Below are 14,985 nucleotides of genomic sequence, written 5' to 3'. Positions count from 1 at the left end.
CATAGCCTATGTTTGAACACTAAACGTTTAACATTGAACAAGAAAATTTTAAATAACAGGGTATTTGACTGTATTTAAAATTAATTATTTTACACCATGCATGAAATAAAGCACCAGAAGATTAATAGAGAAACGTATACACCAGTTATTTTTAGACACAATTTCTATTTTAAAACCCGTATAAAACTATAAAGAGTAGGTAATTTGATTGTGACGTCACATGCTAGTGTTTCATATAAATTCCATAGTAGCAAAATGGTTTTGACAGTTCGAAAAAAGAAACTGATTTGACTAGTAGTCAAATACCCTATTGACGACGGACGGAAAGATTGCTGACGGAAAGAGCACATTTTTTTCAAGAGACACGAAGTTTTTAATATTCCAAAAATTTTGAAACTTGCACACCTGTAGAAACCTTAGAGTTTAGGAGCAACATCTTTGTCGTATCCCTATGATTATGACTGTGGGACGTGACGACTGTGGACACTCTTCACCAGTGATCTACCTACTGCTCTTCAAGCCACTCTATATACGTCCATCTCTACGCTTCCTTGCCATACGGTCATTTGAGCTTCTGCATACTATCTGAACCTGTTTTGCTCAGATGACCGAAGAGCAGCGCTGACGGCCTCACAATAGTTGGGTGACAGTCGGATGGCCGACACGGGGCTCTTGTGCTCTTTAAGCTCACCATAGGAACAACTAGAGAGGATGTAACTTACATCAGGTCCCAAATGATACACGACCCGTCTGTACCAGCGCTGACGGCCTCACAATCGTTGGGCGATACTTGGATGGCTGATACTGGGCTCTTGTGTTCTTTAAGCACCTTCTTCAACATCTGCTTCTCTGGTTTTATGTCCCATACGCGGACCTGGAGAAAATGGTTTGTTACAGTCGTAAAATTCCAATAAGATGAAAAAAATTGTACATAATTATGCACTCGACTTAGTTTAACATTTAAAACTTTCGCGGTTTGAACACATATTAAGTCACATTTACAAACGGGTTTATCGCGAATTTATTGTGTAGTGGGTGGTATGAAAATGTGATGTCTACCTCAAACTTTAAATGCACTTTTCGTGGGGTAGTCACACAAATCTCTATTTTGACATTTTGCTGGGACGTCAGTTAGCCGCGACCACGACCGGTGAAACCTGTGTCGAAACGTCGACTTAGTTTGACAGGACTGTGGTACACTGGCTGAAGATTAGTTACAAGAGGGACGTAGAAAACTAGTTTCCTACTAGTCTAGTTATCAGCTGACCCGTGAGCGGGATGAAGTCATTCCAACCTGACATATAGGTCACCACATTTCGTACCTGGCCCTCACATCCGCCGGAGATGAGCGTGTTGCCGCTAGAGTTCATCGCCAGCGCCGACGTGCCCTTGTTGTGGGTGTTGAAAATGGCGTACATCAGCCGGCCGGTGAGCGGGGTGAAGGCGCGGATCGTGCCGTCATTCCAACCTGAATTATGAGGTCAACTCACACAGGTACTTTTTCTCGTATTTAGATGATATTGGGTACCTATTTGACTTTATTTAAAATAAATTATTTTACACTATGCATGAAATAAAGCACCAGAAGATTAATAGAGAAACGTAGACAGTTGTTATTTTTAGATACAATTTCTATTTTAAATCTCGTATAAAACAATAAAGAGTGGGTAATTTGATTGTGACGTCACATGCTAGTGTTTCATATAAATTCCATAGTAGCAAAATCATTTTGACAGTTCGAAAAAAGAAACGGATTTGACTAGTAGTCAAATATAATATATATATATAGTAGTCAAGTATTCTTGGCTATTGGCTTGGCAAAAGAAGTTGCTCATGTTGGACTTAATGTTATGTTAATTAAACAACACTGATAAGTAATGATGACCTATAGATACATAGAGGAAAAATTTGTGAGGTAAAGTAGTCTTCTCATGATGAGGAGTGATGACTTAGCGCGACTAGTCTGTAGTAAATATTCCGTGCAATCCACAACAAAACTGTGCTTCTGAAAGACACGATTGAACCTTTTTGGAAAAAGCAAAACACGTGTTGTATATAAACGTCAATTTTATACTATGTATTTGAAGTAGAAAATGCGTTACCAATTACCATCTAGGGCAGCCTAATTTTTAAGTCTCACATTCAAAAATGCTCTTGAGAAACGCTCTCGTAGAGAACTATGATCTTGTAGATAATAGTTATAAAGGACGACGTACCAGAGACAATAGACTTGCCGTCACCGCTAAACAGCACAGAGCTGCATGTGAAGTTGGGCACGGAGATCCGCAGCAACTCCTGACAGGTCTCGAGGCACCACACGCGGACGTCTCCAGAGCCCGCCGTCGCGAACACACCTGACATGCCCCTGCGAATTTGGAATACCTGTTATATATCCACACAAGACATCAAACCGTCAGTGTGCTAAACACTGAGCCGAGTGGACGCTCGAGCGAACCAATACATACTATTCATTCAGTAGTGCAGGTTCACTATACTTGGTGAATAATTTCATATTTAACCGTTCGAAGGCTGTCTAACACTTCTTTTATACACGGTGGCTAAAAAATAAGTGCATTCCCGTTGCCAGGGAGGTTTTGGGATTATACTGAGCAACTTTTACTATGGGTATGGGACCAACCCCGAAATCGCGAAAAAATTTTTGGCTGTTTCATACATTTTGGCTGGTCCATTTTCTATGGGAGGGTAATGTTATTTTCGCGATTTCGTGGTTGGTCCCATAGTAAAAGTTGCTCATTATAATCACATATTAATAAATAGTTACTACGTAACAGATACATCATTTCCATACTAAAGCGAAAATACCTACGCTATAATAGCCTACAAAATCTTAATAATAATACCTGCTGCTCAGGACGAGAAGAAATGTACCATAAGTACGCGCACAAAGAGTCGACACTACCTTGCTCGCCGTGCGAGTCACGTGCCAACGCGTCATCGTAAGAATGCGCTAGGGTTGTACTGTTAATTATGTTATTATTGTAATAAAACGAATGTTGCGAATCAACCATATTTTTTATTAGTCAATCAAATATAAAAACAACCTGACTCAAAAAACTCCTTAATTTACGATTTACCTACTTATGTTCAAAGAAATAAATGGTGACAAAACTCATAAAGATAGATTTAAAACACTACTCACCTTTCTTCGTCTCTCGGAAATGAAAAAAAACGACAAATTTTCCTTTGTTTTTTAACTTTTACACCCATCTACTGCACAATAATTACGTGGTTTCGGCATTTCGAAGCGTAGCCGCGGGAAACGTGCGGTGCGAGCACTCAGGCGGGCGTTCGGCGGCCCTCTGTCGGTTGTATCGTCGACGATACTGCGAGCGGTAGGCATATAGTGCGAGGCCTTGAGCGAGTGAAGGAGGCCTGGTATAATCCTAAAACATCCCTGGCAACGGGAATGCACTTTTTTTTTTAGCCACCCTGTATACTCGTACACTCAGCGACAAATACTCTGTAGCAGTCAAAGTGGCCAATACAATTAGTTCGGTACATCATTCGCTTGCCCTTGTCCCATTCACTTGGGGTCGGCGCAGCATGTCTTTTTCTTCCATACATCTCTGTCACCCGTCATCTCATCATTCACTTGCGTTAGTTTCATATCATCTTTCACACAGTCCATCCACCTTTTCCTCGGTTTTCCTCTCCTCGTACTTCCCTCCACATTCATTCTTAATACCTTTCTCGTCACATGACTTTCATCCCTCCGCATCACATGCCCGTACCATGCTAGGCGATTTGCCCTTACTTTTTCTGTTATGGGTGCAACTTTCAGGCTTCCTCTTATATACTCATTCCTTATCCTATCCATTCTCGTCACGCCACACATCCACCTTAACATTCTCATCTCCGCTACATGCAATCTCTTTTCATCCGTCATCTTTAGGGCCCAATTGACTACTTAGTATGCTACAAAGCTACTTGACGCTGAGTGTACTTACATGTAAGTAAACAAGTACTTATTACTCAAATTATTTGAATATTGTGCCAGTCATGTACAAAAACAACACTCTTAACTGTCCATCGGTGGACCTTATGGCTTTTGTAATAAGGTTTAAGAACTGTCAGTTATCAGTGTGGGCAATGGTACAGTAGATAAACTTTTTATTATTAACTAGCTTTTGCCCGCGACTTCGTCTGCGTGGAATTAGTAATTAGAATATTGAGTTTAATACCCACTTAAGAAATTATTGATTCCCCATACAAAGTACCCCCCTTTTTACACCCTTAAGGGATGATTTCGGGGATAAAAACTATTCTATATCTCTACTCACATTTCAAACTATCTCCATACCAAATATCATCTAAATCGGTTCAGCGGTTATTGATTCCCCATACAAATTTACACCCCCATAAATGATGATTTCTAGGATAAAAACTAACCTGTGTCCTTCCCCGGGACTCAAACTATCTCTATACCAAATTTCAACTAAATCGGTTCAGCGGTTTAAACGTGAAGAGGAGAGGTAACAGACAGACAGACAAGACAAGACAGACACTTTCGCATTTATAATATTTAGTATGGATTACTTAGTTATATTACATTCATTATCTGATACGATAATCAACAAAGCCTGGATTGATGTCGGCATTCTTGAAATTTGAACATTCGCAGTGACATCGATATTTTTCCAAGATCCGCTTACTCCGTTGGCTTAGCGACCTAAAGTGGGTATTGCAATAGTTGCAATTCAGCGAAGCTGTGAAGAGAATCAATGCAATATCATTGTTTTTGGTAATTCTGGTAATCAATAGGTTGACTGTTCCCTAGGCGAATAGAAATCTGTCCACCTCCAGCGGTACTTGGGAAGACATCGACCTATGGGGCATCCCAGGTAGGACCTTTTTGCCGCCCTATCCGCTGGAAATTCTGGCTTGCGACTCCATACGTCTAGCGCGACTTCAAGTATAAAGTCGCGCGCGAGAACGCATGCTAGAGGGTCAAGTCTCCAAGCTCTTCAACAGTCTTCAAGCTCCTGGCTGCGCCGGATTCTCCAGGTGCCATCTTCTCGCTGTTGGCCCTTGGCCCCAAGATCTTCCGCGATATTATCCTTTGAGCGACTATAGCGATAAAAACCAAAATTTTACTTGGGTGCTTGGTACAAACAGCAACACTTAACTTTCCATAGGTGGACCTTGTTACAAAAGGCATTAGGTATAAGGTCCACCAATGGACAGTTAAAATTTCAACTGTCTAGCTATCACGGTTCATGAGATACACAGGTGACAGACAGACAGACAGACGGACAGCGGAGTCTTAGTAATAGGGTCCCGTTTTTACCCTTTAGGTACGGAACCCTAAAAACGGGCTTCGATTTAATTACTATTAAGCATTTTTTTTTTAGTTTTTAGATGAAAATGCGTCACATATTGGTTCCGAGCGCAGCGTTATTGCTGTTTGTGGTGCAAGGGACAGCAAATGTACTAGTGGAAGTGAACGAGGGCACGCTGGAGGGAACGTATGAGCAGAATGAGTACGGAGGTTCTTTCTACAGCTTTAAAGCTATCCCTTATGCCCTACCGCCGGTTGGAAACCTCAGGTTTAAAGTACGTATCACTTTGATTAGGTACAATAATCAGGGACATTCCCGGTGAACGACCTTAAGGGCAAAATTCGTTTAAACGTCTTGCGACGTCACAGACAGTCGGGCGATACCATAAAAGTCATGACCAATATGGCACTTAAAAATGTGGGTGTAGCAAAAAAAAAGTTAGCTCAGGTAAAGGTTTATTATTAAAGAATCATAAATGCATCATAATTGGTTATAGAGATGGGAGGCGGAGTTTAGCTCGCTTGTAAGGATCGGGGTAAAAAAAATCCCCGGATTGTACTTATTACTTACTTAATTTCTTTCTGAAAAATGATGAAAGTGATAAAACGCCCCGGGTTTTTTTTTGCTCAAGATATTTTGCGGGTTTAGATGCTTTTTATTATTAAGTAAATTGACAACAAAACTCACTAGCAAATTCGATAGATAGGTTTATCTACTTGTAGGCCACATTTATTTGTTACTTAGGTTTAAATAAAATATAATTTAAGGTGCATGTAGAGAAGACCATCTATCAGGTAACATCTACAAACTGTTTCGTCGCTTCTAAATCTTGCGTTTGTACACATATTAATAGTACCTACTCCACTTAGACCAGACCAGACCTTCCTTTTGGACTATTTCTGAACGAAGTACGTACGTACGTACATATGCAACTAATAGAGTTGTTGCCTTATAAGTTATGACGTCTTCCCAACCTTTTATATGCTGATCTTCTCTACATTGACCTCAAATAAGATAGATAGGATAGGCTTATTGATATTGCACAACATTAAGATTTTATTTGTTTTATTTTCTCAGGCCCCACTACCCCCCACATCTTGGCAGGGAGTAAGAAGTGCCAAAGAAGTGAGCTCCGTCTGCTATCAAGTCAATCTATTAGCTCTCGAAGTCAATGGCACGGGTAGTGAAGACTGCCTCTATCTAAACGTCTATACTCCAGACGTGAACCCAACAGAATTGCTCCCAGTTATGTTCTGGATACATGGCGGGGGTTTCTTCAGTGGAAACGGAGGCGACATGGACTACGGCCCGGAGTTTCTAGTGAGACATGACGTCGTCTACGTCGCTATCAACTACAGACTTGACATCCTCGGCTTCCTCTCTCTGGACATAGAAGATGTTCCCGGAAATGCTGGCCTGAAAGACCAGGCCGCCGCTCTACGGTGGGTCAAAGATAATATAAGAAAATTCGGAGGCGACCCAGATAAAGTTACTATTTTCGGCGAAAGCGCCGGAGCGGCTAGCGTGACCTACCATATGATTTCGCCCATGTCTAAAGGCCTGTTTAAAAGAGCGATCGCTCAGAGCGCTTCGCCTATCGCCCATTGGCCTCGGATAATGGAACCGAGAGAAAAAGCTATAACTTTCGCTAGAAAATTAGGTTTTACATCCACTGATCCACATGAGATTTACGAATATCTCAAATCTCTTCCTGTGGAAACTATTGTTAAATTGAGCGTTCCGGTAACCATCGACGAACAAGCAATTATACCTATGTCTACTAATTTTGCCACCGTGATTGAAAAAGATTTCGGCAATGGTGAGGCCTTTTTAACGGAAGATCTGATTGAGGCTCTCGAGAAAGGCATCCACGAGGATGTGGACGTGATGTCTGGGTACACGGAACACGAGGGCATATTCGGCTTGATGCTAAGAGGGCATAACGAAAACGTTTTTAAGTATGCTGAATTTTTAGAATTCTTCTGTCCTTTAGAACTCCGATACCATTGCAACAAGAAACGAATACTGGAAATCGGGAGGCAAATGAGGAATCGTTATATAAAAGACGATCTGGTAACTGAAGAGAAAATTTGGGATATCATTACGTATCTGTCTTTAGAGGATTTCATGTTTGACGCGATTCGCTGGCAGAAGATTATAGCACAGAGTGGCAGTAATAAGTTTTACTTTTACAAGTTCACTTGCAAGTCGGAGTTGAACATAATGACTGACTTGTTTGGGATGCGGGGTCTGCTCGGGCCAGGGACATTCGTGACGCACGCGGATGATCTCATGTACCTGTTCCCGCCGAAACGGTACCCAATAGAGGTCGCTTTGAACTCGACGGAGTTCAGAATGATTGAGACAGTAACGACGCTTTGGACCAACTTCGCTAAATACGGGTAAGTGGTCTTCATACTGTAAAACGTTGTACGATACATGTGTAAATAGGTAATTCGCAACGAGTGGCGATTAATTAAAACACTCCCTTCGGTCGTGTTTCGCACTTGTATTGTTATGTACTATTTTGTTCTTTTTTTTATAATTCAACATTTGCAATTGTATTTTATAATTGTTGTTGATTTATTTATATTGCTTGTATGTAAATTGCATGTTGACGTGCAAAAGTACCCTTGTGGCCTATTTGCTAAATAAATGTTTGAGTGTGAGTCGAGTTGAAAGTACCTAAGTTAGCTCATTTTACTTAAAGGAAACATTCTTTTATTATTTTTAAGAAAAAAAAATTGCATTTAAAGATTTTTTTTTAATTCGCTTGACTCGCTCAGGAAACGAACCGACTAAAAATTCCAAAAAATAAACATCCTCTATTTTATTCTACTAGTCGATACAGTTAATGGTAATGATAACATTTCTCTAAGAAACATTAGGTCTTACACGTCTGTCGTGTCGTATGTACTTACATATCCATAAAATCGAACATTTAGTACTTAAGAATATTTTTAAATAAGCAAAATTGAAAAAAAAGATCTTTGAATGCAGTTTTGTTTCTTTTTAAAATTAAAACAATGTTTCCTTTTAGTAAAATGAGGTAACTTAAGTTTTTAAGGCACTTTCCCTCCAGGGCCCATTAATTTTTTCCACCCTGTATGCTGTCCCGCCGATCACGCAGCGGTTTTGGCATATGTATATATTACTATATTAAAAAAAAAAAAATTGGTTTTGTTATTTAATTTAGTGGAAGTTGTGTATTTTGAAATTTTTGAATTTATTTTTATTGTAATTTTTGACGTGTTTTTGACATTAAAGATTGATTGATTGATTTCAATCTAATTTTGTCTTCAGAAACCCCACACCGGACGAAATCCTAGGCGCTCACTGGGCCCCCTACACCATCCAAAACCAGGACTACCTGGACATCGGAGAGCAACTCGTTCCCGGCACGGAACCCGAGAAGGAACAGGTAGAGTTCTGGGAGGTGATATACAAGAAATACCTTCCTGAGAGAAGTTCGGGGAGGATGGATACAGGAAACGCTCTCCTGATTGTTGGATTGTTTTTTATCAGTAAAAAGATTGGTGGTATGTAAACGATTGTTTTAGTGACTACACAAAAACCCGATATTTACTTATACTAGCTGAGCTATCTGGTTTTTGAGGCATTTCAGGAGCTGTCCCGTATAAACGCATTATATTTCGTAAATTAAGTGAGTTTCATCAGCGTTTCTATTTAGATAAGATAAGATAAGATGTTTATTTGTAAAAGTCATGTACATGAGATTTATAAATACAGATTATGTAAAAAAAATATAGATTTTTAGGTTGGTAGAGGGAATAAAAAGAGGAAAGTTATTTAGTTGTTAAAATAACAAGTTACCTGGGGAAAGCTATATCATTTGTAGCGCAGCAGTGACACGACACAATTTTAATCATTTGGTTGCCATTAAAACTGCGTCTACCCACCAAAATTAGATTTATTTGCCACCAAAATTGTATATCCACATCAAAATTAGATATGTCAATTTTGGTGGCATTAAGCAATGTAAATTACCACCAAACCCACCAAAATTGAGGCACCAAAATTAGAACCATTGCATAAAAGTATATTTAAAAGTAAACCGTATCATTCACTTCAGTTTCAAGTTTATATTTTAAGACAGAAATTATAAACATGCTTTAAGAGGCCGTAGTCGATTTTGGAGCAAAAATGTAAAATTGATGGATTTAGTCGTTGAAATTATACACGTTTTGTTACGTAATATCTAAATAACAAGTATTGATTTCTATTAGCACGTCTTCTCATCTTGCCTTTTAATAATGAGGTCGCGAGCGTGCGTCACCGTAATGCATGAAGAGAAGGGGCAGTTTTTAAAAATTCATCAAAAAATCATGGTGGTAAATTATACAAATTGATGTATAAGTATACCTAGTTTCAGCAAATGTTGTAGATTGTTTAAGTATCAAAATTACGTTGAAATTAAGTCGATTTTCAGAGAAATTGTCACTTGTTTTGAAGTAATTTCTGGAGAAAATTGATTTCGTCTAACTTTCATTTACACTACTTCAAAGTCATAATAATAAAAATGTAGTCTGATAAACGTCAAGTACAGGATATGTGTAATACAAAATTACCATGTTTAGCAGTCCAAACTTTACGAAATTTACAAATAAGAGCGACAAAATCAGTGCTTTACGCGCGTTTACCTAAACGTCCATCAGAAAAGCAAACATTACTAATTTTGTGAGTCTGTTTTCAAAAAACTGATCTGATAAAAGGTAAGATAAGAAGACGTGCTAATAGAAACCAGTACTTGTTATTTCAATTAGGTAACAAAAGGTGTAAAATTTCACGGACTAAATCTATCAATTTTACATTTTTGCGACTAAAATCGACACCGGCCTCTTAAATACAGTTCACACAAAACAACTACTTTTCGGTCATTAATCAGATACACCACCAAAATTGCATTAAAAAGTATTTTAATGCACCAAAATTAGATTCTTCCGCGTTTGGTGAACAGACATAGCGACATAGGACACGTGCGTCATCGCTCGGTGCCGGAGCGGAACTGAATTAACAGGTTACTACACCTTTGTTAGCCTTGATGCGTTTCGTTCGACTATAAAATCATTTTCAATATTTACCACCAAAATTTACTATTTTACCCGGACAACTATTAATGCTTAGTTTAGAGTATCGATTCATGTACTAATCTTTACTTTTATTTTCTTATTATATCCGTAGATTAATAACGAGTAAAAGTTTGTGAAGTTTTAGTTAAATCAATGGATGTTATGGTTCTACCATAGGAATTATTCAAGAAAAATAAGAAAAAGCTGGTGATCTTTGGGGGGTTTCTGTTCACGTTGTTAAGTCCCTAATTGAATCGTTAGTGCCTCACTTAGTAGTCATATTCAACAATTGCGTCGACTGTGGCGAGTTTCCAGACCTGATGAAGCAGAGTAAAATTACTCCTATATTTAAGACGGGTATTACCACTGATCCCAATAACTACAGACCCATTTCAGTTCTGCCTACACTAAGCAAGATTTTTGAGAAATTAATATTGTCACAGTTACTAAGTCATTTTAACCATAACAATTTGATGCACAATAAGCAATTTGGGTTCACTCGCGGTCGATCGACGATTGACGCCGGGATAGAATTAGTTAAAAATATTTTCGATGCCTGGGAGGAGTCACATGATGCCATTGGCATTTTTTGTGACTTATCTAAGGCGTTCGACTGCGTTAGTCACGAAACACTCGTTAGGAAACTTTATTTCTATGGCGTTAGAGGAAAAGCGCTGAATTTGTTAAAATCTTATTTGGATGGGAGAATCCAAAGAGTGGACGTGAATGGAAAACGGTCCCCTGGGTCACTGGTTTCGATGGGCGTACCCCAGGGTTCCATATTAGGGCCCTTCCTGTTTCTCATTTATATAAATGATTTATCGTAATCAGTTAAGGATCACCATGATATAGTACTGTTTGCTGACGATACTTCTCTCGTCTTTAAGGTCAAACGACACGAAGATGCCACCGTTCATGTAAACAGTGCTATATCAAATATAGTTCAATGGTTCAGTGTCAATAACCTATTGTTGAATGGGAAGAAAACTAAATATATAAGGTTCGTAACTACCAATGTCAAAACTACACAAACGACTGTCACCATCAAAGATGAGGAATTAGAACCAACCAGCAGTACAGTATTCCTAGGTTTAACATTGGATGCCAAGCTGCAATGGGGTTCCCACATAAATGTTCTGACAACAAGCCCAGTTCTGCAGCGTTTGCAGTATGTAAAATACGTCACCTAACAGATGAAAAGACAGCTAGATTGGTATACTTTGCCTACTTTCATGCTCATGTCATACGGCATCTTGCTTTAGGGTAGTGCTGCTGATGTCAATGCCATTTTTGTACTGCAAAAGCGCGCCATACGTTTTATTTATAAAATGAGTGCTAGAGAGTCGCTTAAAAATAAGTTCATGGAGATTAATATATTGACTGTATACTCCCAATATATTTATGAAAATATTGTATATGTTCATAAACATATAGATAACTTTAAAAGAAATTGTGACATTCATAACATTAATACCAGAAACAAGGACAAACTAGCAGTGCCAACTACACGGCTGCAAAAGATCAAAAACTCTTTTAAGGGTAACTGTGTACGGTTCTACAATAAACTGCCAAGTAGTGTAACTGAACTTCCATTGCATAGATTCAAAAAACATATTAAGAGTAGATTAATTAGTAAAGCTTATTATAATATCAAGGATTATATTAATGACAAAAATGCCTGGGACTGAGTTGACTTTTGTGCCTGACTTTGCACTTTTAATATTTATATTTGATTATACTCTGCTGACTCCTATTCCTTTTATGTATGTTTGACATTATCTTTTAATTTATTAAATCACATTTAGAAACGGGTCTATCGCGAATTTATTTTGTTTTGTTCGCGATAGACCCGTTTCTAAATGTAATTTAATATGTGTTTAAACCGCGAAAGTTTTAAATCTTTTAATTTGTTGTTAATTGTTGCCAATTGTATTGTTTATTATTATTATTCTTTTTTTTATTATTATTAATGATTGTAATTTTTACTTATATTTTGTATGACATGTCAAAAGTGCTTATTAATTTATTATTAAGCTTACTTGAATAAACGATTTTTGAAGTTGAAGTTGAATAGATTCCGAATACTACACCAAAATTATATATTTTTTTTAAATTAAATATCAATAACTTTTATAACATTTTGCGATTTGGCTTAAGACAATAATTTGTGTAAGGTTTTCAGAATACCATTCTCAAACAATTAGTCCACACTGTCAGTATCAGCTCCGCCGCAATAAAAATTCGTTGAGATAATCACCCGACTATAGCTATAAAAACTCAAATTTTACTTGGGTGCTTGGGTAGGTACAAACAGCAACACTCTTAACTGTCCATAGGTGGACCTTATTACAGAAGGCATAAGGTTCACCAATGGACAGTAAGAGTGTGGGCCTACTTTTTGTGAATCACTCATAGATTAGATACATCCATTTCCGATAACCCCCGTCAAGATTAACAAGATTATGATGGATGAAGCTGATAAAGATTACTTATTAAAAACAAATTTAATGTCAGTATAAGATGACTAGGCAATACATGTCGTCATAAAAAAAGTGAGTGTTTTACCTTTTTTGGTAATTTTTTTTTTGGAAATAGACAAACACAATCGTAATTTCCAAAAATATATTTTTGATCGTTTCGCCGGAAGACCAGCGTAAGTTTTAGGGTTAGCATTATGTTGGTGCGGGACCATTTTTTGTAAGTAATATTTACGTTTGTATGAAATGTAGTTTGCCATGAATAAATGACATGAAATGAATGAATCAATGAACGGGCTTATTAATAACGAGATTATTCAAAATCGGACAAGTGCGAGTCGGATTCGCCCACCGAGGGTTCCGTACTTTTTATTATTTGTTGTTGTTGCGGCAACAGAAATACATCATCTGTGAAAATTTCAACTGTCTAGCTATCACGGTTCATGAGATACACAGGTGACAGACAGCGGAGTCTTAGTAATAGGGTCCCGTTTTTACCCTTTAGGTACGGAACCCTAAAAACGGGCTTCGATTTAATTACTATTAAGCATAATATTGTCTTCGGTTACCGCGATAGTTACTCATGAAATAAAACTATGAAAACGGATTATATCGCGTATTCACCCGTTGACCACGAAAGCTGTAAAGGGTTCGAAACGTCGGGATGTATTATAAATTCAATATACGCGATATAATCCGTTTTCATAGTTTTATTTTACTATTAAGCATTTTTTTTTTTTAGTTTTTAGATGAAAATGCGCCACATATTGGTTCCGAGCGCAGCGTTATTGCTGTTTGTGATGCAAGGGACAGCAAATGTACTAGTGGAAGTGAACGAGGGCACGCTGGAGGGAACGTATGAGCAGAATGAGTACGGAGGTTCTTTCTACAGCTTTAAAGCTATCCCTTATGCCCTACCGCCGGTTGGAAACCTCAGGTTTAAAGTACGTATCACTTTGAGTAGGTACAATAATCAGGGACATGAGGGACATTCCCGGTGAACCACCTTAAGGGCAAAAATCGTTTAAACGTCTTGCGACGTCACAGACAGTCAGGCGATACCATAAAAGTGATGACCAATGTGGCACTTAAAAATGTGGGTGTAGCAAAAAAAAGTTAGCTCAGGTAAAGTTTATTGCCGTCCATTCTCTTTGTGACGGCCGGCATTTGCACACTAAGACAACAACTAATAAACTGTCCTTACTACCTATTGTTTGTCTCATTACCTGTTTTTACTCTTTTCATTATTAACAAAGAATCATAACTGCATCATAATTGGTTATAGAGATGGGAGGCGGAGTTTAGCTCGCTTGTAAGAATCGAGGTAAAAAAAATGTGGTTCACCGGGAATATCCCCGGATTGTACTTATTACTTACTTAATTTCTTTCTGAAAAATGATGAAACGCGCCGGGGTTTTTTTTTTGCTCAAGATATTTTTTTATTAAGTTTAGATGCTTTTTATTATTAAGTAAATTGACAACAAAATTCACTGGCAAATTCGATAGATTGGTTTATCTACTTCTAGGCCACATTTGTTACGTAGGTTTCAATAAAATATAATTTAAGGTGTATGTGGAGAAGACTATCTATCAGGTAAGGCCATCTACAAGCTGTTTCGTCGTTTCTTCTTGCGTTTGTACACATATTAAAAGTACCTACTCCACTTACAGAAGGTCCGTGGAGCAGAAGGAGCAAAGATCTTCCTTTTCGACTATTTCTGAACGAAGTACGTACTTACATATACAAATACTAGACTTTACTAGAGTTGTTGGCTTATGACGTCTTCCCAACCTTTTATATCAGAAATCAGAAATATTTATTTGCTTAGATACAGTAATGGGATGTTACATATTTATAAAGTACTGTGTATCTTGCCTGCATGCAAGCGTGCAAATCAAATCAATCTTAAAAATAATAAAAATAAATAACATATTAATGAAGCTTAATACAAATTAATAATTAAAATGTCCATTTTGTACAAATAATAATACATTCAAAACTAATTCTAACCTAGAGGCACGAAAATCGATTCTTATCCTAGAACTGAACCGCGGTCGAGCCTTTACGCTATAGTAGCACTGGTCTAGAAGCCAGTTCGTCAGGCGACGCTTAAAAAA

The 14,985-nt window shown here is 38.0% G+C and overlaps 1 protein-coding gene across 1 annotated transcript in view; it reads right to left on the bottom strand.

Annotated features, from left to right (window-relative positions):
- LOC134744469 (cilia- and flagella-associated protein 52) overlaps positions 1-14,985 on the bottom strand; it is a 34,061-nt gene that overhangs the window by 10,109 nt on the left and 8,967 nt on the right. The window contains exons 2-4 of the mRNA XM_063678286.1: positions 2,217-2,365; positions 1,323-1,468; positions 723-874 (exon numbers count right to left, since the gene is read on the bottom strand). Coding sequence (XP_063534356.1) covers positions 723-874; positions 1,323-1,468; positions 2,217-2,361 — 443 coding nt within the window. The 5' untranslated portion in view covers positions 2,362-2,365. The remainder of the gene's footprint in view (positions 1-722; positions 875-1,322; positions 1,469-2,216; positions 2,366-14,985) is intronic.

Source organism: Cydia strobilella, chromosome 9 (assembly GCF_947568885.1).
Source record: "Cydia strobilella chromosome 9, ilCydStro3.1, whole genome shotgun sequence".
NCBI lineage: Eukaryota > Metazoa > Arthropoda > Insecta > Lepidoptera > Tortricidae > Cydia > Cydia strobilella.
Note: the sequence above shows the minus strand (reverse complement) of the source record. Positions and strands in the feature narration are given on the sequence as shown.